We start from the raw sequence: 23284 nt of genomic DNA, 5'->3' as shown, positions 1-23284 counted from the left end.
CAGTCCGGGAGGTTATATCACTTACGTGATCTAGGATAAAGTCCCCAGTGAGCCTCTAAGCAAAGAAGAATTCTGGGAGTTAGATCTTAAGTCACGCCAAGCGATCCGTGATAGAATTCGTGAACCTTTCCGTAATTCTCAGAGATCTCTGCCCGATGTGGTTTTAATTGATATGGAAATCACCAAACTGAAGAAACATGGTTACCTCCCGAGCATGGCAACCATGTCTAAGATTATATACGATAAGGGCATTGGCAATATGTAGGCTCTATTTGTCCTTGAGTGCGAATGTCAACAGCTGACTGTAATTAGGCATTTCTCGGGGTTTTCACGCGCAGACCGTACTGATACAAACGAAGAGTGGCATGACATACTTGAAAGATGAGGCGTTCAAGTCTATCTAGCTAGACCTCCAGTCGAGGATCAAACCTTTACTTAATACACAGAAAGGCTATTTATTCCTAAGAAATATTTCGAATCTGGGTAAATTGATCGAGCTTAAAAGCACTAATAGGAAGATAACACATATATTTACAAAATTTACAAATTCACTGTTTAGAAGTCCCAATCAATACATTTTGTTAGAGGAGTACATAGGTTTAATTGGTGTTTTTGGACAGACGGAGGCGGACCAATCAGAACCCGATGGCCAGTCATCTCCGCGCCAAGACTGCCCTGCTGATCGTCCCCAATTCTTGCCGGAGCAACACCGACCTTCCGATCTTCAATCAACCTCCAAGTTATCTCAAAATCACTCCCGTGTGTTAATATTGACCCACGAATTACTTCACCTGTCGTGTGTTCCCGTTGGTCTCGTGAGCTCATTTTATTTCTACCAAACATATCACACCAATGCCGGCCGGCACCGTCCAGGATGAACACCATGACAAGGCCTGGGAGAAGGCTGAGCGGAAGTTCTCACAGTAAGTTTGTAGTCCTTTCGTCCTTGATTATCGGACTTGCATGGGCCATTTGATATATCTTTGGCTGTTTTTCGAAGGTACCACTCCATACGGTGGTACCAGCCTCACCTAAGCTGTAATCCACATGGCTACAAGAGGGCCAAACGCAATTGAAAAGGACACCCTTACTTCATGGCTCTATCGCCATACTCGGTTCATTTTTGTTCTACAAATCATCTTTTCCAGGAAGGGCGGCTAACATGTGGACGCTAGTAAAACGGCCAGCGAATACTACGATCCGTGCCAGGACTTCGCGGACCGGAGTCTAAAATGCATGAAGCGCAATGGCTTTGATCGCGAGATGTGCGGCGACTACTTCCAGTATGGCCATCTCTTCTATTTTCGATTTTTCTGAGATCCACACAGCTTGTTTTCGATCTACTTGAGTGCTCAACTCGCCTAGATAACGTTGACTAACAAGCAATTTTCCCACAGGGCTTATCGGGACTGTAAGAAGAACTGGGTGAGTGACTTTCTGGTGTCATGGACCTAACCTGGGCTGCGTTTCTGTGCATTCTAGGATCTTTACTGGCAAAAGTTTTCATTTTCTGAACAAATGGATGGCTAACAGCTTGTGCAGCTCAACCAAAAGAAGGCAGCTCCTCAGTCAAAATGATCCGCTTAAAATTTAACGGTGCTTCGTGTAGCCCGTTGATCCAACATTTCCATGGAGCACACATCATCGAGACTACTCTTCTGGCTTCCATCTCCAGACGTCAGCCTGCAAGAAGCACCTAATCCGCCCGGATGGGAAGGTAGTTGCTAAAACAGGGAATTCTGTTACAATAAGCCGCGCATCTCTTTTTTTACATTTTTTGATCTTAATCTGGCCACCGGTTTCAAGGGCCTTGGCGCGCTGTTATTATTTTTGTCAATCCTCGATAGCAATTTGAGGCTGTATACTATTTACCTACTATGGTTGTCTGCTTTTTATCTTTTCCTCGCATGCATCCTGCATGGCACCTACCCTGGGCCACTATCTTACTGTGTTTCCCTTGCTACCTACTCCGGTGCAAGTTAGAGTTATATCTAAAGCATGTATTTCATCGTAGACACATTTTTTGGTCCACAGCGCGAAGCTGAGTAGGACACACTTATGGATGTTATTTGAAATATATTTATCCAGACTCACTTTGTAGTCCTTGTATCTTGGTGTGAGTATGTAGGCGTACCCGTTCATCCAGGACGAAGATCTTCTGTAAAAAGAAGTTCAGCCAAATGGATACGGTGCTCTATAAATACTACCAATGTTATTAAAAGATAGAGATGGATAGAAACTGCCCGCGATGAATTGGAACTCCAGGACTTGTGGGGACGATAGATGAACCTCGGGCGCTGCACGTCATTGGCGCGCATCACCTCGACCCCCCAACTCTCACCGCCTTCCAATCGAATTGCTTCCCCGCCAAAAAACCACAAAGACCAGCACTCGATTCCCCAGCTCGTCCGAAGATTGCCCGTGTTCTGTGCTTGGCGCAGGAGACGAGAAACAAGCCATCTGGGTCTTTAGGTGACAATTTGGTCCGAGGGTAGCTCTTCACCATGGCGCCTATCAACGACGCGGTATTCCTCCGCCGCAACAACCAGATCCAAGATGCCATTGACGGGCAGAATCTGAAGCAGGCCCTGCAGCTGATCGAGAAGCGTATGAAGAAGGGCGAGGATACACCCTTCCTGAAAGTAAGTGGATCAAGGCCGCAATAAATTGGGCACCTGTACCCATTCTGTGCTCTCTACATACCGCACAACCCGAGCTTCGCTGACTGTCGCTTGCATAGGCCTGGAAAGCGCATATCCTCTGGCGCCATGCGGATGAAGCCCACCACAAGCGCGGTATTGCCGAGACACTCGAGTTATGCAAAGTGGAACCGCCTATTACCGACATTGATACCCTCGACATCTTGTTCAAGACTTTGCAGAAGCTAGATGGGCAAGATGCGACAAGGAGCAATCTATGGGAAAGGGCAGCGAAGGCGAAACCCCAGGACCTGGAGATTCAAGGTCGTTGGTTTACCTATGCCTTCGAGAGTAACGATTGGAAGTCTGCTCAGAAGGTCCGTATATCTGAGAATTCGGACGATTGTCAATCTGCACCGGAGATTCCACCGTGATTTGCTGACAAGTGATTGCTCTTGAGTCTTAGGCTGCCATGAGCCTTCAAAAGAACTTCCCCAAGGATCGGAAGTACTATTTCTGGGCTATCTTCCTCAGCCACATGATTGCGATAGACGATGCCAGTTCGGAGACTGATCGAAAGCTGTTTGGCACTCTGGCGTACCGTATGATTTCGAAGGCTGCCGCTGATGTCCCAGAGGCCGTAAGTCTTTCGCCAAACATCGATATCCAAGACTTGGCAGGGCATATAACTGACTTTTTGCGCCGTACAGTCACAGTTATTGAGCCCTCCTCGAGCTATCCAGACATCCGAAGAACTGCGCCTGCTCATCAAGATCTACGAAGCTCAGGGACGAAACGCCGAAATTGTGAAAATTCTGGACAGCGAAAATCTTGGCCTCAAGTCTCGAATTGTGCAAAACGATACTGCCTTCCTTGGTTATAAATCGCACAATCTGAGCTCTAGCAAGATGTGGGAGGAGGGAATCTCCTTCGTGAGAGAGCTTTACACAGTTCCTGATGACAAGGAGAAACTCAAAGCTCTCCGTGAGCTTGATGATTGGAGTATCTGGAATTTGTTGGTTCAGGGAACAAAGCATTCGAACACTCCTGGGTTGGTTTATTGAAATCTTGCAATGCTGAGACCCAACTGACCTTTTGCTCGATAGAACTGCGACCGAGTCGGCGAATTTTGCGGAAACATTCATGGCATCCAGCCCCAAGTCTCGTAACGCAGCTTTAGCTTACCTTGATGCGATGATCTGCGGGATCAGCAACGGGGAAATAGCCAAGGATGACTTGCTTCCGGCCTGCCAGAGATACATCGACAACCACATTCATAAATTGTACGCCTTCAGTGATATTCGAAGGATTATAGGTCCTAACAAGGAAGGCCTGGCCAAGATGCTAAATTACATCCTGGAAAACCATGTTGTAGAAGGGAAGGTAAGTAATCCTGGGCGAACTATCTCCGTCTCTCTTTGCCTACGTACTAACAGGTACCCAGGGGTCTGTTCCCATGATCAATGCTCTAAAACTGGATTACTGTCTGAATATATCAGGACCGGAGAGCAAGCCTTCCCAGCAGAAGATCGATGATCTTGTCGCTCGCTGTCTCAAGCTTTACCAGACCGCTTACGAGGAGGGCAAAGCCAAGAAGTCCACAGGTGGCGCGCAAGGAGCGTCATCTACCATCGAAAGCCAGCCCATTGATGATCTCTGCATTCTCGCAGCCATGTGTCTCCTTCAGCCTACCGAAATGGGCGAAAAGGAGGCCCAGATTCCAGGTACTGCTCTCATTCGCGCCGCAGGTATTCTGGAACGCCTCTGCCGTGACTCGCCCCACAACTACGAGGCGCTCCTTCTTCTAGTCCGAGTATACCTCCTCCTCGGTGCTGGATCCCTTGCCTTGAGCACTTTCAGCAAGTTGTCCGTCAAGCAGATCCAGTATGACTCTGTAGCTCATGTTCTCTTCACGCGCCTTTCTACGGTCCACCCTCATTCTGCGCCACCGGTGGACGGCGCGGAGTATAAGGATTTCGATCCTCTTTCAGCCTTTGTCCAGGGTCTCAATTTCTTCCGGAACTCTGAGGTTAACACTATGAGGTACCGGACCGCGGGTCTGGATGAGGGATCCTATGTGAATACCGAGGAGATCATCGAGCTTCGGAGATGCTTGTCTAAGAGTATAAACCGCCGCATGTATGCCCTCGATGCACGCCGCATTCAGCGACTTGCTGGGGGCGATCCGATGACCCGTTATGATGAGCTTGGTGAGTTCACCGTCAAGTTGCGAACCTTTTTCGTCTTTGGCCTGCTTACTGATAGATGCCATAGCCCGGGATAGCTCACCAGTCGTTGATTCACGGAAATTTGGCGCTTTCATGTCCTGTGAATACCCAGGAAAGCCCAGCTTCGAAGAGCGAATGCGCCTGGGACCTCTCCCACGGGTAAGTGCGCGAATTATGATTACGCCTGAGTTTACGAGAAATGAGCTAATGCACCCCTAGACCAACTGGCTGGCTTCAGCCCGAATCACAGACCAGCTTTTCAGCATCTTGAAGGGCATTTCCCTGCAAAGGCCACTGAGTCCAGAGATGGACCTGCCCTCTCTTGAGAGCTTGTCCATCTCCGAGACTGAGAATGATCAGACTGCCGCAGAGAAAGAGTCAGTGAAGATCCACACGGATCTGCTTAGAGTGGCCACATTCATGGCTGGTTCCAAGCTGACAGCTTCGGAGCAAGTTGACGCTGCTCTTGGTCGCGTTGGGGACTTCTTGGAATCGAAGAAGAAGGATCTCACTCTCAGCGAGACCGCAACCTCCCAGCTCATCGCCTCCACGGCCGTGTTCCTCGAGGCTGATACTCCTGCTGGACCTACCTGGAAATATCTTCACAGTACTTTTGTCCTTCTTGAGACAATCAAGGCGCTGTCACAGCTGCTCGCGCTGGCCGTTAAAAAGGGAGCGAAGTCTGCAAAGCTACCAAAAGAGCGCGTGGAACGACTCTCTATACTCGTATCTGAGATCTATGAACTGGTTCGGTCAAACACACGAGCTTTGAAGCAGCGCGTTTCAGCATCAGGTGTGCTGACGTCATTGGTTGACCTTGTCATTCAGGGTGACCAGTCTGCGAAGTCCGAGAAGGAGGTCCAAGACGTTTTGGAGACTACATTGGACCCATCTAACGTCGAAGTGTTCTGTGGTGCTTTGATGGAGAGTTGGGAGGAGGCTCTAGTTGGTGTGATGGGAGTGAAACTATGATGCATGCAAATAGGGCACTCGGCTGTATAACAGCGATGTGATTTACAGAGAAAAAGCAACCTTACCAGAAGGTAGATGACCATAGAAGTTAACGAAGCCCAGCTCATATACATACCACGTGATCAAAAGATAAGATTCATGCCTTGGGCCAATACTGTAAACTACAGTACAACCCAGCGGGTGGGTCACATGCCTACTAACCCCATAGAGTAACTTAACTTGCCCTAAGCCCTAAAGTTTCGCCTACGCACCAACGCCCGTGCCAAGACCCGCAGTTGTGCGGTTCCCGAAGCATTAGGGGATTTCCACAAGACTTTCTTCATTCCCTTTCCTCGACAACTCCGCCAATCCCCTCAGTCACCAACCGTCCAAATGGCGCAGGAACGCACCGGTATCGTGGTCGGCACCAACAAGGGCCACGTACGTTCATCTCCAATACTTCTTTCGTCGTCGTTGTCCCGGGTCTCTGCTGTTTTCGGTCCGTTTTTTCGAGTCGAGCCCAGTCGTGTTCAAGGTCCATTCGACCACCAGAAATACACCGCAAATCGCAAAAGTGTTATGAGAACATCTACGCAAATTCCACGGAAGAGAAGGAAAAGACAGGAGTTGAACCCGACAAGAATCATGCGACGAAATCAATTTGAAGAACATCCGGACCTGGAAATCTCGAACACGAAGCACACCTCGAATTCACGCACCGAAACCAACAGAGCACCCTGGGCGACAACACGGCAGCCGACAATTTATGGGATAGTCAAACTGACTTGGATATTATAGAAAACCACTCCCCTTAACACCCCCAAGAACAAGATCAGCCGTTCCAAGGGCAAGTCTTCCCGCCGCACTGCGTTCGTCCGCGAGATCGCTCGCGAGGTCGTCGGCCTTGCCCCCTATGAGCGCCGTGTGATTGAGTTGCTCCGCAATGCCCAGGACAAGCGTGCCCGCAGTAAGTACCCCGAATCTTCAATTTGAAAATTTCGCTCCGAGAGGCAATGTGCTAATTCCATTTACAGAGCTCGCTAAGAAGCGCGTATGTCTACCGAATTCATCTTCCCCCGTTGAAACTATATGCCCGCCGTCGGACTCGTTGGATTTCTGTCATGCTTTGCAGACTCGGCTTTGGATTGCGGAGGCTCCGGGGTGTGATCTAACAAATTTGCCTTTGCATGAAGACTTTTCCATCTGAACGAAAATGCTCGTCCGGAATGGTCTATTGCATTGGCTCATTCACTTGATCATCCCTCTACCTCCAAGGACCAAGGCCTGTGTCCCAAGCACCAACGCTGATCCAACCGACGAGCATACAAAACGTCGATCTTTCCCGAACCAAAAGCTAACATCTTTCTTTCTAGCTCGGTACCTTCGTCCGCGGCAAGAGAAAGGTTGAGGACATGCAGAAGGTCATCGCCGAGGCCCGCCGTACCACCGGTCACTAAATGCACCAAACTCCGTTATTTTTTTTCTCTATCGGTTAACGACTCGAATACCTGGCGCGCGCAAGGGAACACGAAAGAAAAATATGGTCGAAGTCTGGCAGGTCTGATGTGATCATACCTACGGGCCGCCATTCAGCATATGGCTTCGAATCGGAATATGGGGTTTTCTGTGTGGCTTATCGGTGGATGCATGGGGATGGCAAAAGTGGAATCCCTTCCCTGTTTATCGGAAGCGAAACCATAATGAAAACAAATCTTGTTCAATACCTTCATATGCTGTGCCTTGATCGTAGAACTGGGGAGTCCGTTGTTGCCGAATAGAGGAGGGCATGACTGTGTAGATCCACTGGGATCTGTCACTTGGTGGTGGTAGTACTATTTGCAGCTATTATCTAGGATGGCTCTTCTGCCGATTTTCTTACGGACCCAGGCCCTGGCAGGCGACCACCAGGGCGGATCAGTTAAGTACGGCTTGAACGTGACCACTAGATGTTCAAACTTGTGTAGTTAAGGTTTGGAGTTCTACACTGAGCGGGCAAATTGGATTTTTCCATGTCCTGCAAGGCGGTTGGGGTGGTCATGAAAACCATATTCAGCATAAAATCTATCAAGATGTCTGTTCTAGAGTTCCAGAAAGAAGGGCTTGAATTCCAAAGTCATAATCATTCATCCAGCTCTATCATTCATTTGCAAAGATGCATCGTTGACCTTGAATCATTTCTTCCCGGGCAGCTTAAGCCACTTGGGCATGGCACCAGGCTTCCGAGCTCCGCCAGGCTTGCCCCCATCGTGAGCACCAGTTGGTTCTGTCTTTGTCGACGCAGAAGCAGAGGTCTCCTCTACCAGCTCGGGGGGCTGCTCGACCTTGAGTTCTTGAGCCTGGCTGCGTAGCTCTGGACGCAGGAGGTTCGATCGGCGCTCAGTAGCGGTGGACATATCAGACCACGAGAAATTGACCAGTACTCGCCCGGCCAGGCCAAGGTCCTTGATCAATAGTGACTGATCTGACTCGGGGATTGTATTTGCATGCGCCGATCGAACAGCATTCGGGCTAGAGAAAACATTCAAAGTGAACTTCTCTGCGGAGAATGGAGGCGCAAGACAACTGCGAACGAATCCGTAAAGTGTCAATCCGGAGTCTCTAGGCCCGAATTTGGCGACCACCTGACTCTGATCCGGGAAGCGGACTTTCACGTCTACCTGGCGAACCTCTGACCGGCGCGCTTCTTCCGCTGCAGCCTTCGCGGCGATTTCGGCATCTGTGAGGAGGCGTTTGTTGCGCGAGGCTTCGTTGAGAAGCCGCTGATGAGCTTTTGCATGCTCAACGGAGGGAATGTAGTCTTCTTCGTTATGGGTTATTTGGGCGGAGGACGGTGTATCGCTAGTGGGAGGGGAAAAGACTGTGACGGCACGACCAGCAGTTAATGTTGGCGTAGCTTGCTCGGAGACGGAGCTTGCAAGCTCCTGCCCAGTAGCGCCAGGAACAGCCTGTCCATCAATGGCCCCCGGCGGTGTAAGTATGGCTGCCTGGTCTTGGAGCTCACCAAGGGTCCCCTCTCCAGTAGGAGGAGCGGAGGCCTGGCCTGGCTTTGCAGCTGGGATCTCGTCCTCGGATGACGTGAAGTATTCAGCAATCTTCGTCATTGCTTCTTCCAGAGGCTCCTCTGTCCGCCGGAAACTTAGTCGCATGAGCACATTTCCACTATTGAATCCCAGTTGAGCAAGTGTTTTCTGAAGGTCCGTGAAGCTTGAGAGCTCGCGCCCCAAGACCTGGAGAACGGGGATCTCGTAGAATAGCCGCCCAGCACCAGAGTTGCCAGTAGTAGTGGAGGGAACACCGCGCGCAGTGAGATTCCTAGCTGGGCCACTGCCTGCTACTCCAGCCTCAAACTTGCGCAATACCAGCCATAACGTAGTCGAGCTTGGGAACTTGTCCAATATGCGCCCGTTTGGAGCCCCGCGAGCCTCTGATTCGGGAAGTTGTAGCGCGACCGTGACAATAGAAGGAGAGCGAGATAGCTGAACAAGCTCTAGCTTTGCCCCGGAGCTGAGGCCGGAGAGGCGGAAGGAAAGAGAGAGGTCTAGTTGTTTGCGGCTGTGTCTGGGGCAGAATAGCGTCAGTTTGGTTGCTTCTTAACGGGGAACTGTATGCTCATGGTGACATACTTCAGGCCATATTGGCTAGCGTTGTAGCCAAGCTTTGAACAAGCTTCTTGTAGAATATCTGTCAAGTGTTTGCCTGGTGTGGCCTTGATCGTTGCCCGCCGGGCTGTCGCGTCGATCACCACGACGTGGGCGCTCATGATTGTAATGTATATATGAAGCTCTCAGCCGGACGGAAAAGAGTAGGAAGGCGAGGCTGTTGCGTTTTCAAGAGAATTTGAAAGGACCATGTACGAGGGTGAAGGTTAAATGGATTAGAAACCGAAAGCGTGGGGTAAGAGAGCGGAAGAAAGCAGTCGAAGGTCGAGGCCGAACCGAATAGGCAGCGGTGCGGCGTCATCCGAGCTCTGGCTAGGTGCTTTCTCGCGTCCTTCACAGCTCCCCGTCATCTCCTCACCTTCCCCCATCAACCACCCCCGTCCTCCCTCCCCAACCATTTCCTGTCAATCGGTTCATCTTTGCTGAAGCTTCAGAATAATTCTTGCCAACTGGATTGATCAGGAAAAACCGCAATCATGGTAGGGAAATGTGTCCCTTGACCCCGTTCATTGTTGCCGGACCTCAAGCTAACCACCTCCTGCCATCAACAGGGCTCCCCCTTCGACATCAGTATGATGAGCTTTAATCCGTGACTCCCAATCGCTCTATATACTAACCTTTACTCAGATGGTGGTGCCTGTGTCGCCATGGTAGGCAAGGACTGCGTCGCCATTGCCTGCGACCTCCGCTTGGGCATGCAAGCCCTGACCGTCTCCAACAACTTCCCCAAGATCTTCAACTACGCTCCCTCCACCTATCTCGGCCTGACAGGCCTTGCAACCGATGTTAACACCGTCTCGGACCTCTTCCGCTACAAGGTCAACATGTACCGCCTGCGCGAGGAGCGCCATATCGCCCCCCAGACATTGGCCAACCTGGTCAGCTCATCGTTGTACGAGAAGCGCTTCGGTCCATTCTTTGTCAGTCCCGTGCTGGCGGGTATCAACCCAACAACTGGAAAGCCCTTCATCTGCGGGTTTGACAGCATCGGGTGTATCGATTTCGCCAAGGACTTCATTGTCAGCGGAACGGCGAGCGACCAGCTCTTCGGTACCTGCGAGGGTCTGTGGGAGCCGGATCTTGTATGTGTCTACCACTCGAATCCACCTCTGTCAAGCTAATATATGGTATTTAGGGCCCCGAGGACCTCTTCGAGACCATCTCCCAAGCACTACTGAGTGCCGTCGACCGAGACGCCCTCTCTGGTTGGGGCGCTCAGGTGTACATTATAGAGAAGGACAAGGTCACCCAGCGGCTACTGAAGGGACGTCAAGATTAAAGAAAGGGATGGACACGAGGGGTACGAATCGGTTATTATTGGGCATTTTGTTGGTCTGAGGGCAAACTCCGGCGTCTGTGGTCTCCACTGAATGATGAGCTTCCATCGACGGTCAGCTATGGGCGAAATGCTACAGCAGTGACGCGAGGGCAGATGGCGTTCCGATCGAGAATGAACTCAGCCCGCGACTATATGTTTTTCTCTTACTCCTTTCATGATAATACAAGCACCGCCATCACGTCACAATTTTGACCTCGAAAGAGAAGATTGCCTAACCTGAGACGCCTAACAAGACTAAGTGTACTAATCACGAGCAAAATCAATAGCCATCTTTGCCCTGAACCGCTTCGTAAGCTGCTCCGTCCCTTCCAAAGAACTCCTTTAGATCCCCTGCAAGCAGTTCAGGTACCTCCCAGGCCGCAAAATGGCCACCGCGGTCAAACTCCTTTTCCTTGACTACATTTCCGATGGCATGATACCAGGCCATGGGCCACATAATAATTTCCTCCTTGAACTGCGCCACGGCAAATCGCACATTCGGCGGTGCATGAGCGCCCAAGACCTGTTCAAGGGTGATCCAGTTGTCCACTTGCTCATTCTGCTTCCCAGTCGAACTCGTAGTCTCGGGTTTCTTCGCAGAAGCCTCGTAGTAAATCCTAATTGAAGCTGCCGGTCCCGCCCGTGAGAAGTAGTAGATACTTACCCAGGTCAGTATCTCTTCGTCGCTCCATTGATAATCGTCCGACCAAATATGGAGTTTATCATAGATCCAGGCTAGCAGTGCAACTGGACTATCATGGAGACCATAACCCAAGCTTTCGGGTCGACTCTCCTGCTGCTTCATGTAGGCATTACCTCGCGTGAGATAGTCCATGGTGCGAGCAATGTATGCTCGGTCTTTGGCTGAGAATGGAACACTGGCGAGAGACTGGATGAAACGGAGGGGACTTCGCCATGGGTATGGTGGAATGACTGGAATGAAGTTCAAATGGATGGCTTGAATGTGTTTGGCGTATAGTTGTGCCATAGCGCGGGCGATCATGCTGCCCCAGTCGCCTCCTTGGATAACTAGATGTATTGTTAATTGTGTTCGCCATGACTGAGATGTCGTCTTCCATACCATATCCATCATATTTCAGGGCTACCATCACTTTGTGAAGCGTTTCTGCATATTGGGCCAGACCGAATCCTTTCTACAGGATATCATTAGCATCTCATGCATATGCTCCATGTATTTTTGAAGCTTACCTTTGATACACCTTGTGAGAAGCCAAAGTTTGGCAACGAGGGCACCACAACGTCGAATGCAGGTCCTTCGTCTTCTTTCATGAGCAGCGGGATCAACTTGGTTGCTTCAAGGAAGCTGCCGGGCCCTACATCGGAAGAACATCCTTTAGTTCTTCGATAATAGAAAGAGTATAACGGCAGCAGAAAAAGTACAACTTACATCCATGAATGAATAAAAGAGGAATAGCATTCGGATTGCCACTTCGATGATGAATAACATGGATATCGAGCTCCCCAAATCCGTCCACTGAGATAGGCACCGTATACTGCTGGAGCAGGTTATTCAACTTCTTCTCCTGTGCTCGCCAGTCGAATTTCTCACGCCAGATATTAACAAGTCGCTTCATCTCACCGAGTGGAACACCCATGTCCCAACCCGCCGTATCAAATTCATCAGGGAAAGTAGCTTGTTCGAGCTTCTTATGGAGCTGGTTGATTTGAGTGTCGGGCACAGCGATGGTGAATGGAGATATGGTACTCATTTTGGAACCTTCTTGATTTATTCTCTGGATCTTGATTTGAAAATCTGTAGAAATGAAACTGTATCACAATACATAGCTTCTGGTGGCGACAAGTCCAATGGCGGGGACGGGATCTTAAATTACCCCAAGTGGTGATTGGCGGCCGATCAACCTCGGTATCACAGACAGCTCGGTGCCAACTAAACTACTCCGTAGTGGCTGCGAAATTGTTGAAACAAGTGAATTTCAAATTGGATACACTGTAAGCAATGGGATTGAACCAGAGAGTTTTTCATTATGGGCTAGTAGGGAACCAGGTGGTCGCCCCCCAAATATGCCTTCCCCTTCTTCCTTATTCTTCGAACAAGCTCTCCGGGATAGTTGATCATGTTTAGTGGTTTACTATGGCTTGGCAGTCTATTGAATGCTATACTTCTGTGTGATTGGCAATTTGCCTCCCGTTAAACATGTCAGTGGATATAAACACAGCCTTTGCTAGAAAATATAAGAAATTGTCTTAGTATGTGTCGAACTACGATGGAGTTTTGGCGGGATGAATTTTGAGAGGATATGTAATACATTGAACCCTCAAAGTATCACGATGTGAATACTATAGCCTAAAACGTATGGCTCTCAAGATTTGGTACCTTCATCTCTCTTGGGATATGAAGTATCCTATGATTTGTTTGGGCATGCATCTGTCAACTTCATGTCTTCTTCTGATCCTCGGTTTGTACTTCGTTGACTCGATAAGCCGATAAGCCGCCCCTTATCTTATCCCCGCCTCATCCCCCACTGTCTGCCATCAACAACATTGTTCAATATCATGAACTCGGCAACAATGGCCTCCTTTCGGGCACTTAGATCTCAGTATGCTTCACTGCTGAAGCAGTTCGCTGCCTCAACTAAAGAATTTGAGGTCCTCGCTACAGTGCCCACTGATCATGCCCCACCACCCAAAATTCTCTACGTGCTGGACTCGTCATTCAATCCTCCCACCCGCGCCCATCTCCGCATTGCCAGCTCCGCGCTCCTAGAAAAATTAGAGCCCGGCTCTCGTCTACTTCTTCTCCTTGCTACCCAGAATGCCGATAAGCCATCTAAGCCTGCGCCCTTTGAGGACCGCCTGGCCATGATGGAACTCTTCGCTCATGACGTACGGTCCCATCTTGCGGCCAGGGACCCTTCAGTGTCCGCCTCATCAATGGAACATATTCCTACAATTGACATTGCGGTCACAAAGAAGCCTTACTTTATTGATAAGGCAGCAGCCATTGAGGCATCGGATCATTATCCGTCTCCCCTGGAGCAAGTCCACCTCACAGGCTACGACACATTGATCCGGATCTTCAATCCCAAATATTACCCTCCAGAGCATACACTACAGCCTCTCAGTGCGCTGTTCTCGCAACATCGGTTGAGGGTAACACTGCGACCCGGTGATGATTGGGGTAACAGAGAAGAACAGGAAAGCTTTGTTGATAGTCTTGCTCGTGGGGACCGAGATTCTGAAGGTGCACAGAGGGAATGGGCACAGAAAATCCAGCTTATCGAGGGCAGGAAACCTGATGACCCACCAGTCAGTTCTACCAGAGCTCGAGAGGCAGCACAGTCTGCTCCTCAGGACCTGGAATGGTTAATACCGGACCATGTGCGGCAATTTGTGATCTCAGAAACGCCATACTCGACGGAAAGCCCCGGCACGAAAATATAATTAGAGTAAGAATAGACTCTCAAATGTAACATTGAATGCAATCGTATATCGCCAATGAGGTAGCTTACAACCAACCTGTACTCATTCCTGTAGATGAGTGCACAAGCACATCAATATATCAAACTCCTCGGTGACCACAGTAACGCCGACTTTCATACCCTGATCTCAATCATACAAGCCAACTTTTGAAACGTATATCGTACACTGTCCAAAGACATGCCAACCTTCTACTCATTCATCGATGTCAACCACACTCAGTTCTCAGTCTTGGACTCTTCCTCCTCCCGCTTGCCCAGGGTATAGGCCAATCCACCGCCAATCATGTTGACCAGACAGAGACCCATTGTCGCGCCGCGCACAATACCGCGAGCTCCGAACTTCTTCATGAGTGGCTGCCGACGGCGACCAGCCAGTAGTAGATAAAGTCCAGACCAGGCGGCGCTGATACCGGCAGTCTCAGTCTTGAACCCTTGGAGGTTGGCGTAGCTGGTGAAAAGCAGAATCGGAGGGAACATCATTGGGAAGAACTGGAAGGGACGGGCATGTTGCGCGAAGATGAGCGAGGCGAGCAGCGTCGGCGGGAATGAGTTTTCTGGAGTAAAGGGCATTAGCTTGTTTTCTCTGATCTCTCCGACCAATATCCGGGCCTTGATATTTTTCAAACAACATGCACCTACCACCCCATGCTCTGAAGCGCTGCACCAAGGTCTGCTTGGTTGCTTCGATTGTGGAATCCTTGGCCATGGTGACGTTCGCGCTTGTGGTTGATAGGTTCGCAGGACTTGGAAGGTACTCTGATCTGATACTAGAGTATTTTTGAGCGAGATCAATTGGTTATTGGACCTCTATTAGACGCGGTCGGGGTTTTGCAGAGGCTGAATGTGGAGGAGGTGCGGAGGACCAGTCGGTGGTATACCAGCCGACGACTGGAGGCCGCGAATGGCGTTCCCTCGCTTGGCAAAGACACCTATCTTCGACTATACTTTTTCCTCAGTCGACAACCCCCCAAGACCCCCCGGTCCACCGCTCTCTTCGCTTTTATTTCGCTCGAACTCTACGGTTTCGGCTTTCTAGCTGGTCGGTCTGTGCGATCAATCTAGGCTTGACTTGTCTCTCGGCCTTTCAGGGAATTGAGATCCCCTGTCTCCGCGGTCCCGCGCCACCAACCCACCCACCAGCGCTCCTATCTTTTCGCCGTTCCACAACCTCTCTTTCTTCAGGTCCTTGATACTTTTCGATTTCCGATCGCCATGCCATCTGCTTCGGCGTCTGGCTCCGACGCCAAAGGCGGAGCCGCGAGGTCGCGCGAGCACAACCAGGGCAACCAAGATCGCACATACACCCCCGAGCAGAAAGCGGCAGTTCTACGAATCCGAAAATGCGGAACAACTGATTTTTACGAGATCCTTGCGATTGAAAAGACTGCAACGGACAGCGAGATCAAGAAGGCGTATCGCAAACTGAGTTTGTTGACACACCCGGATAAGAACGCATATGATGGCGCAGACGAAGCCTTTAAAAGTAAGCAAACACATGATCCTTTCCGCGGCAAGGCTTGCTGCTAACGGTCTCGTTTGATAGTGGTTTCGCGAGCTTTCCAGATCCTTTCCGACTCCGATAAGAAGTCCCGTTATGACAAGTTTGGAGGAGACCCTGATAGCAGATTCAACCCTGGACCAAGCGCCTCTAGTGGTGGTGGTGGTTCTCCATTCAGTGGATTCAGTGGTGGTGGTTTCCCACGAGGGGGCGGCCAAGGCTTCGATGCTGAGATCTCCCCAGAAGAGATGTTCAATCGGTTCTTTAACGGCGGGTTTGGGGGCATGGGTGGTGGTGGTGGTTTCGGTCCATTCGGTACGCTTCATTTTACCTGCCTATCTATGTGTTCAAGACTGACTTTCCTTCAGCCGGACCGCAATTCGTCTTCAACATGGGAGGCGGCCCTGGTTTCCGCGTGCACCAATTCGGAGGAGGCGTGCCACGCCGCAGACCTCGCACCGCCGCGAACAACAACGAGTCAGAACCAGCTGTTGATGGCTGGGGCTTTGTTCGCCAGCTGCTTCCTCTCTTCCTTCTTTTCGTCCTTCCGCTCCTGTCTTCCCTTCTATCTGGCTCTTCAACTCCAGCTGGTCCTTCCTATCGCTTCGATACCCCTCAAACCCCGTATACTATGAGCCGCACATCACCCAGGTTCGGCGCTAATTACTTCGTCAATCCGCTAGAAGTGGGTGATTTCAGCGCAAAACAATTCCGGGAACTGGACCGGCGTGTGGAGGTGGACTACCTATCAAAGATTCGATACGAATGCGAGTCTGAGGTACAAATGCGGGAGCGAAAGATCCAAGAAGCACAGGGCTGGTTTTTCCCAGATATTGAGAAAATGAAGGAGGCGCGGTCGATGGAAATGAAGAGTTGCCGGCGGTTAGAGCAACTCAAGGGCAAGTAGAGCGGATCGACAAGCCTATGTACTTGGAACTTGCGCTTCCGAATGTTATCAGTTTGTTCCTCCTTTCGAAGAGCTCTACAGCACGAAGGATGGCGTCTATTGGGTTTTGTTACGTTTGTTTTGTCCCTCTGTACAGTGTCTTTCAATTGCATACAGCCCACGATATATATTCTGTGCACGATAATGATGGGGTCGAATGTGCTTGACTGGACTAGCTAAATTTGAATTCTAATGATTGCATTGCGGATGCACATCTTTTTATCTCAATAAATTTGACGAATATCATCAAACAAAGGGTTTGTTTATGTCTATTTTGCCTAAATCATCCCAGCTGGCTGTGGTTGCAGCGGGCATAACGTCTACTTGTTGCTTAGTCAAGTCGCATCACAGCCTAACAGCAGAGCGGGCGAGCGAATCTCGGAGATCACGACAGAATCTCCAGATTTGTCTCGCGAAGTCCCCCTCCTTCTTTATCTTCACCTGGGGTACACCGGATCTCACCCCACTAAATTCCTTTACTTTGTCGGTAGCGGAATCTATCAGTGTCGATGTGGTCCTAGGACTCATGAAGAAAGAACTGTCGCCGACTTGAACACTATCGTCAACATCGTGCTGCCTCATTGTCCGCTCCGCCCCGCTTAACACTTTGACTATACCCCGGCCACATTTGAACCTCGTTTCAAATACGCGCAAAGATGTCCGACACTCTTTCTGATGCGGAAAAGGTTGGTCGGCCGTTGCTCACCCCCGCGGTCCACCGTCATGGTGTTTCTCCTCCGCCACCGGCTAACATGGTACCTATGACGAGCTTAGATCCGCAACAAGCGCCTTGCGAAGCTTCAAAACCCAGCCGCATCTCCTCGTCCTTCCGCTAGCGACCCTCCTAATTCACCGCCGACATCGTCGAACCCTTCTCGAGCACAGTCACCGTCGCCGTCGCTGTCGTCACTAAACCAGTTTGATGGGGCCACGGACAGTCCGCCGTCGACTACACAGACCTCGCAGCAGCCGGAAGGAAAGCGGATTAAGATTACACCAACTACTTCAGCCTCGGTTCCTGAACGACCGCGCTCTACTGGCCCGTCTTCTGCCCAAACCAATTCACCTGCGAGACCTATACCACAGCGCATTGAGGATTTTGAGCATCAGGTTCTGGGAAATCTGTTCAACATCACCCTGAAGGAGGGTGCACTTGAGACAAATAGCCCCCGGATCTTCCTCCCGGGATTGCAAAGTGAGCTGCAGGATGAAGGCAAGGAATTGCGTCTGCACACTGGGATATTGGACCAAGCAATCCTGGAAGCCGCGTCAAAAGCGGAGAAGCAAGGTCCGCTCGATTACTTGCTTCCCTGCTGGAGCCGGATTCAGGAGAGAATGAAGAAGCCAGACCCAGATACGAGAAAGTGGGATATATACGGCGAAGCGAAAAGATTGTGCCTGAGCTACTGTATTTTCGCGATTACAATGCCAGAGATGTTTGGGTACGAAAATATCTTTCGCCTTGAATTCCTCCAAGGGTACTGACTATTTCTTGTGCAGAATTGAATCCCCCGGGGAATCTCCATTGGCTCGGCAGTTACTGCTGAGTCCTGATGATAATTCGAGGAGAGGAATCACTCCTGAATTCCTCAAGGAAGTAAGCTTGAAATTCGATGAAGATGACAGTATCAAACCTGCTTTGATTTCTGCGGTTGAAGACCTCAGCGCCCAGCTGTCGTCTATGGATGCTAATGGGGCCTTTCAGCCATATTTGATGGTTTGTCGCTTTGCCCTCGTCAAGCCTTGATTTCCAATGTTAATCGCAAATGCAGGCTTTGAGAAACCTCGTCGATAATAAGATCATTGCTGCGGCTATCACTGAGTCTTCGATATTCAATGCTTCCAAAGATCCAGCTCAATTCGAGAAGACGACCCTGCTAGGACCATGGTTCCGGCTCTCTCCCCTGCAGCCCAGCGCGACAATGTCGTACTTTTCCAACCCCAAGTCGAGAGACCATGGATTCATTTTGAACTCGCAGAGCTCCCTCCGCATGATGCAGAATATGATCCAGTGGGACCTCGACTACATTACAGGCAAGATTCTTCATGCATCCACAGAGGCCAAGAACCGATTTCTGGATTGGGTTGCAACCGCTTTGAATATCAACCACAAAAGACGTGCCATGCAAGTTGATCCGGAACAGGTTGCATCCGATGGTTTCATGTTCAACCTGACGTCGACTCTGGACAAACTTTGCGTTCCCATCATGAACATTGACTTCCGCAAAATCCACACTTTCCATGCAGAGTATTTCCAAAAGAACCCTCGGATCGATATGCGAGATGAGACAAAAATTAATGCCGATCAGCATGCCTCTGATGCATTCTATGCCAAGAAATTGGAAGGCGCTTCTAATTTCAACAGCGAGCTCTTTTTCCTGACGATCGCTGCACACCACTATGGCAGTGAATCGCTGACCTCAAGGCTGGATCAACTTGACAAAGATCTGAAGCATATGGAATCAACAATCGTCAAACTTGAAGCCGAACGGGTGAAGTGGTCTGCAAATCCCATGCAACTACGCGTTTATGAAAACGCGCTCAAGAAATACCGTGATAAGTTTGATCTGGGTCTGGCATTGAAGTACAGCCTCCAGGCTGTGCTTTTCGACGAACAATGGCAAGTTCGCTCAATAGAGGTCATTCGACACATTGCTGCCTGGCTCTTGAGAGTTGCATCTGGAGTGAATTACCCAGAAGAGAAGATCGGCCTGCCTCTTCCGCAACAGCAACCTGAGGTGTTCCAAAATCTTCCCGAGTATTTCCTGGATGTCATCATCAGTAATTTCAAGTTTGTCAGCTGGGCTATGCCTCAGACTATCACCGCTGGCCTGGGCGATGAGCTGGTGATGCTGTGCATCACATTCCTGGAGAGCTCGAGTTACATCAAAAACCCATATCTCAAGGCCGGTCTTGTTTCCATGCTCTATCGAGGGACACTAAACCGCCCTGGTGGCCAACGCGGCGTTCTAGTTGATCTGCTCAACTCCATGCCTTTCGCCAATGAGTACCTTCTGCATGCGGTGATGAGGTTCTACATTGAGGCGGAGCACACTGGCGCGCACACTCAGTTCTTTGACAAGTTCAATATTCGGTATGAGATTTTCCAGATCATCAAATGCATCTGGCCGAATACCTTGTATCGGAAGAAGTTGTCCTACCAAGCCACGCAGAACCAGGACTTCTTCGTTCAGTTTGTCAACCTCCTGCTGAATGATGTGACGTACGTGCTTGACGAGTCGTTTGGCGCCTTCAAGACCATCCGTAACATCCAGGAAGAACTTAGACGTGATGGCGATTCGATGGACCCCACTACTCGGCAGGAACGCGAGGAACACTTGGCGACCACGCAGCGCAGTGCCAAATCCTACATGCAGCTGACCAATGAGACAATGGGCATGCTCAAGCTCTTCACTTCCGCCCTGGCCGATTCGTTCACCATGCCGGAGATTGTCCAGCGGTTAGCTGATATGTTGAATTACAATCTCGACGCCATGGCCGGACCCAAGAGCTCCCAGCTCAAGGTGGAGGGCAATGTGCAGCTGATGGTAGAGAAATATGGCTTTGACCCGAAGGTAGTTCTCAGTGAGATAGCGAAGATCTACCTCAACCTCATGAACAAGCAAAACTTCATCACAGCCATTGCTCGCGATGGACGTTCATACAGACCGGAGCTTTTTAAACAAGCCGCCGATCTCCTACGACAGCATAAATTGACACCAGATGAGGATTTGCGGCGCTGGGATCGGCTGCGCAAACTGGCCCAAGAAGCCAAGGAGGCTGATGAACAAGCCGAGGAGGACTTGGGCGAGATTCCGGACGAATTCCTGGGTATGTTAACTTCCATCACAATTATCAAAACAAGCACTAACATTCCTCCAGATCCTCTCATGTACACTCTTATGGAAGACCCCGTTATTCTGCCAAGCTCGAAGCTTTCCATCGATCGATCGACTATCCGCTCGCACCTTCTCAGCGATCCTCATGATCCTTTCAACCGCGTGCCCCTGAAAATAGAAGACGTGTTACCTGGTAAGTCAGCCACACGATTAACCGGACGATCTCGCGCTAACATGGGACCCTGCAGATACCGAGCTGAAAGCTAAGATCGAGGCATTCAAGGCAGAGCGACGGGGCAGGAAAGAACCAGCAGCTGAGCAGATGGACACGTCTACCGACTAAGTTACACAAAATCCGAGGCTTTCATGCGCTCATCGTGTTCCACTCTGCCCCCCCTGACATACATAGAACTGGCTAGGAGGTGATAGATCGTGTAGCTTAATCATGACCGCTTGCCTGATTCGGCGAGTTACATCACGCTCCCGTGGATCAATTTAAACTTTCCTTAAGCTTTAGCCACTTCTCCTCCGCGCTTCGTAGTTTCTCTCCTTTACAATCGCCTCATTCGACTCTCTATTCCTCTCACCATGGGTACCGCCCTGTCCACCTCGTGGGCGTCTCTCCCGTCCATCGCGGAGTTCTTCCCTCCAACCCCGGCGGCATACACAACTGTCCTAACTATTTTCCAGTACTTCCCGGTGGTGAGTAAACAAAGGACCTCTTGATATGATATGCACCTCAACCTCGGAACCATGACCCCCTAACGAAAAGACACAGTGCACTATTCTGCAATGGCTCCTTTCTTGGCACCCAGCGGGTAAAACATCTCTTAAGAGCTCGATGTTCAATATCCCTGGCCAAGTAGCTTGGTGCGCCATGGAGATCGTCGGTCCTATCAACTTGCTCTACAACCTGTCCCAGACCACGCCGTCCTTGACTGAGCTGCCTGCAATCAACCAACTGGTTGCGACTCTCTACTGTGTGCACTATGCCAACCGCGCCGTGATCTCACCCTTTTTCTCGGCACCGAGTATGTCGCCCATTCACATTTTCGTGATGGTCAGTGCCATGGGCTTTAACTGGTTGAATTCGTTTTGTCTGGCTGGGTGGTTATCCGGCTATGAAATTCCTATTTCCGGGTTCCGCACCAACGGCGCCGAGGCGCTGGTTTCTTCGTCCATGTCTTCTGATTCGCTCTCGCTGGTTCAGATCCTCCCCTTCGTGGGGACTGCCTTGTTTATTATCGGCATGGCTGGTAACATCTACTCAGAGACCGCACTATTCCGATTCAGAAGGGAGGAAGCGGAAAAGCGTGTCGGGAAGAAATCAGACGATAAGGCCCCTGCCGGCGGAGTCAACAAGTTCCACAAGGTCTATGTCATTCCACCCGCCAAGGGCGTCTTCCGGTCTATCCTGTACCCACACTACGTGTTCGAGTGGTTGGAGTGGACTGGCTTCGCCCTCGCTGGAGTCGTGGTATTCCCCCTCTCTCTATCGACGAAGGTCGGCACTGCCACTAGTGCGGCTGTTGCTCCACCGCTTCGACCTGCTCCCTGGATTATCCCTGCGGCATGGGCGGCGGACCGGTTAGGAGTGCCTCTACCTCTGCCCGCTGTGCTGTTCGCGATTAATGCCGTTGCCAATATGCTGCCTCATGCACGCTGGGGCCGGAAATGGTATGTTGAGAAGTTTGGGGAGAAGGGTGTTGCTGGACGAGGTGCTGTTGTGCCTTGGTGCGAATGGATGTGAGGACACATGCCTTTTACATTCGGGGCCACACAGATTTAAGGAGAGATAATACAACAAGCAAGCATCTTGCCATCAAGTTGCAATTTCCGCCCTACTCATCTCTCTGTTCAAGCCTATGTGTACGCACGGATCTGCATACGAGCAGTGAAAGGATAAAGAGTAGTGCCGACTTGAGCCGAAGGGAATGTTAATTCACCGAATACAGCTTGTCTGGTATATACAGTCTTCCTCAGTACGTACCGCCACGGATTAGGTTTCGGGAGTGGATGATTATACACAATGATGGAGATAGAGTACACTATGTAATCACTCTGTAATAGGGACATATCCCATCACACAAAACTCCATGTTATACCTCTAGGCTATTTACACGTTTTGTAACTCTGTTCCCCCTAAGATTTCAATGCTCCTCAACGCTCAAATCCAAAATGACTACCACTCCTCAAGAATGCTCATATTCTTGGTCCAAATGTACCGTGTCATCGCTGACCGGGACAGCGATCGGGCTCGCCATCGTTGTCATCGCCCATATTATCGCGGGACTCATCACAAAGCGCAGTAAAAGACAATCTGGTGCGGATAGGGATATAGAAAGCTACACACCCCCAGCTAGTATTTCACTTAATTCGCTTGCCAATTATACCCGTTTCTCACCAAGGACACCTCTCATAACTACGCCTGGACACACTCTTTCTGATATGGATCGGGATATCAGGCCTCTATTCGTGGGTCAACAAGAGGTACAGGCCGTGAACCTGTGAGCAGTCGAGGAAACGCCGGTGGGCTGTATTGAAGACGGGCCTTGAATGGTTCTCTCGTCTCGGGGTTTCATGTGAATCAACGAAGTCGGGACTCTTGCTGCCATGGATGCTCCATTCATCTATACATGTATACCTAATCATTTGTCTTACCTACCTTTGGTCTCCAAGCTACTGCACAAGGTTTTACAGTGGCAGTTCAAAAGTCTGAGTCTAGAAACGAAACTAGTCAAACAG

The 23284-nt window shown here is 50.2% G+C and overlaps 10 protein-coding genes across 10 annotated transcripts; 7 read left to right on the top strand and 3 right to left on the bottom strand.

Annotated features, from left to right (window-relative positions):
* Window positions 1-852: 852 nt before the first annotated feature.
* Window positions 853-1578, top strand: N7473_005558 (coiled-coil-helix-coiled-coil-helix domain-containing protein; the record flags this gene model as incomplete). The annotated part of the gene is made up of 4 exons (XM_057151498.1): window positions 853-923; window positions 1176-1283; window positions 1398-1425; window positions 1543-1578. The coding sequence occupies 4 exons, from the start codon at window positions 853-855 to the stop codon at window positions 1576-1578; spliced, it is 243 nt and encodes an 80-aa protein (XP_057009303.1).
* A 926-nt stretch (window positions 1579-2504) lies between these two features.
* N7473_005557 (60S ribosomal eL36 domain-containing protein) lies at window positions 2505-7275 on the top strand (the record flags this gene model as incomplete). The annotated part of the gene is made up of 12 exons (XM_057151497.1): window positions 2505-2642; window positions 2741-3016; window positions 3106-3279; window positions 3350-3690; window positions 3746-4022; window positions 4084-4849; window positions 4914-5026; window positions 5087-5812; window positions 6077-6259; window positions 6617-6785; window positions 6853-6869; window positions 7192-7275. 12 exons carry the CDS (start codon window positions 2505-2507, stop codon window positions 7273-7275), a joined length of 3264 nt encoding a protein of 1087 aa, XP_057009302.1.
* Window positions 7276-7989: 714 nt separating this feature from the next.
* Window positions 7990-9578, bottom strand: N7473_005556 (putative UBX domain protein; the record flags this gene model as incomplete). Its single annotated transcript, XM_057151496.1, has 2 exons — window positions 7990-9376; window positions 9442-9578. 2 exons carry the CDS (start codon window positions 9576-9578, stop codon window positions 7990-7992), a joined length of 1524 nt encoding a protein of 507 aa, XP_057009301.1.
* A 375-nt stretch (window positions 9579-9953) lies between these two features.
* pup3 (proteasome core particle subunit beta 3) lies at window positions 9954-10756 on the top strand (the record flags this gene model as incomplete). Its single annotated transcript, XM_057151495.1, has 4 exons — window positions 9954-9956; window positions 10029-10047; window positions 10105-10559; window positions 10613-10756. 4 exons carry the CDS (start codon window positions 9954-9956, stop codon window positions 10754-10756), a joined length of 621 nt encoding a protein of 206 aa, XP_057009300.1.
* A 319-nt stretch (window positions 10757-11075) lies between these two features.
* N7473_005554 (epoxide hydrolase) lies at window positions 11076-12525 on the bottom strand (the record flags this gene model as incomplete). Its single annotated transcript, XM_057151494.1, has 4 exons — window positions 11076-11824; window positions 11877-11949; window positions 12005-12129; window positions 12204-12525. 4 exons carry the CDS (start codon window positions 12523-12525, stop codon window positions 11076-11078), a joined length of 1269 nt encoding a protein of 422 aa, XP_057009299.1.
* Window positions 12526-13345: 820 nt separating this feature from the next.
* Window positions 13346-14218, top strand: N7473_005553 (nicotinate-nicotinamide nucleotide adenylyltransferase; the record flags this gene model as incomplete). The annotated part of the gene is made up of 1 exon (XM_057151493.1): window positions 13346-14218. The coding sequence occupies one exon, from the start codon at window positions 13346-13348 to the stop codon at window positions 14216-14218; it is 873 nt and encodes a 290-aa protein (XP_057009298.1).
* A 254-nt stretch (window positions 14219-14472) lies between these two features.
* Window positions 14473-14962, bottom strand: N7473_005552 (uncharacterized protein; the record flags this gene model as incomplete). The annotated part of the gene is made up of 2 exons (XM_057151492.1): window positions 14473-14810; window positions 14896-14962. The coding sequence occupies 2 exons, from the start codon at window positions 14960-14962 to the stop codon at window positions 14473-14475; spliced, it is 405 nt and encodes a 134-aa protein (XP_057009297.1).
* A 227-nt stretch (window positions 14963-15189) lies between these two features.
* N7473_005551 (J domain-containing protein) lies at window positions 15190-16873 on the top strand. Its single transcript, XM_057151491.1, has 3 exons — window positions 15190-15739; window positions 15800-16069; window positions 16123-16873. The coding sequence occupies exons 1-3, from the start codon at window positions 15469-15471 to the stop codon at window positions 16659-16661; spliced, it is 1080 nt and encodes a 359-aa protein (XP_057009296.1). The 5' UTR covers window positions 15190-15468; the 3' UTR covers window positions 16662-16873.
* A 225-nt stretch (window positions 16874-17098) lies between these two features.
* Window positions 17099-21045, top strand: N7473_005550 (ubiquitin-ubiquitin ligase UFD2). Its single transcript, XM_057151490.1, has 6 exons — window positions 17099-17386; window positions 17475-18142; window positions 18201-18417; window positions 18473-20531; window positions 20583-20732; window positions 20788-21045. Exons 1-6 carry the CDS (start codon window positions 17357-17359, stop codon window positions 20880-20882), a joined length of 3219 nt encoding a protein of 1072 aa, XP_057009295.1. The 5' UTR covers window positions 17099-17356; the 3' UTR covers window positions 20883-21045.
* Window positions 21046-21076: 31 nt separating this feature from the next.
* N7473_005549 (3-oxo-5-alpha-steroid 4-dehydrogenase family protein) lies at window positions 21077-22289 on the top strand (the record flags this gene model as incomplete). Its single annotated transcript, XM_057151489.1, has 2 exons — window positions 21077-21241; window positions 21318-22289. The coding sequence occupies exons 1-2, from the start codon at window positions 21128-21130 to the stop codon at window positions 22287-22289; spliced, it is 1086 nt and encodes a 361-aa protein (XP_057009294.1). The 5' UTR covers window positions 21077-21127.
* Between the last annotated feature and the right edge of the window lie 995 nt (window positions 22290-23284).

This window comes from Penicillium subrubescens (assembly GCF_028828155.1).
Source record: "Penicillium subrubescens strain IBT 31985 chromosome Unknown utg000004l_segment0_segment0, whole genome shotgun sequence".
NCBI classification, from domain to species: Eukaryota; Fungi; Ascomycota; class Eurotiomycetes; order Eurotiales; family Aspergillaceae; genus Penicillium; species Penicillium subrubescens.
The sequence above is the reverse complement of the archived record's forward strand: the minus strand, read 5'-3'. Positions and strand labels throughout refer to the sequence as shown.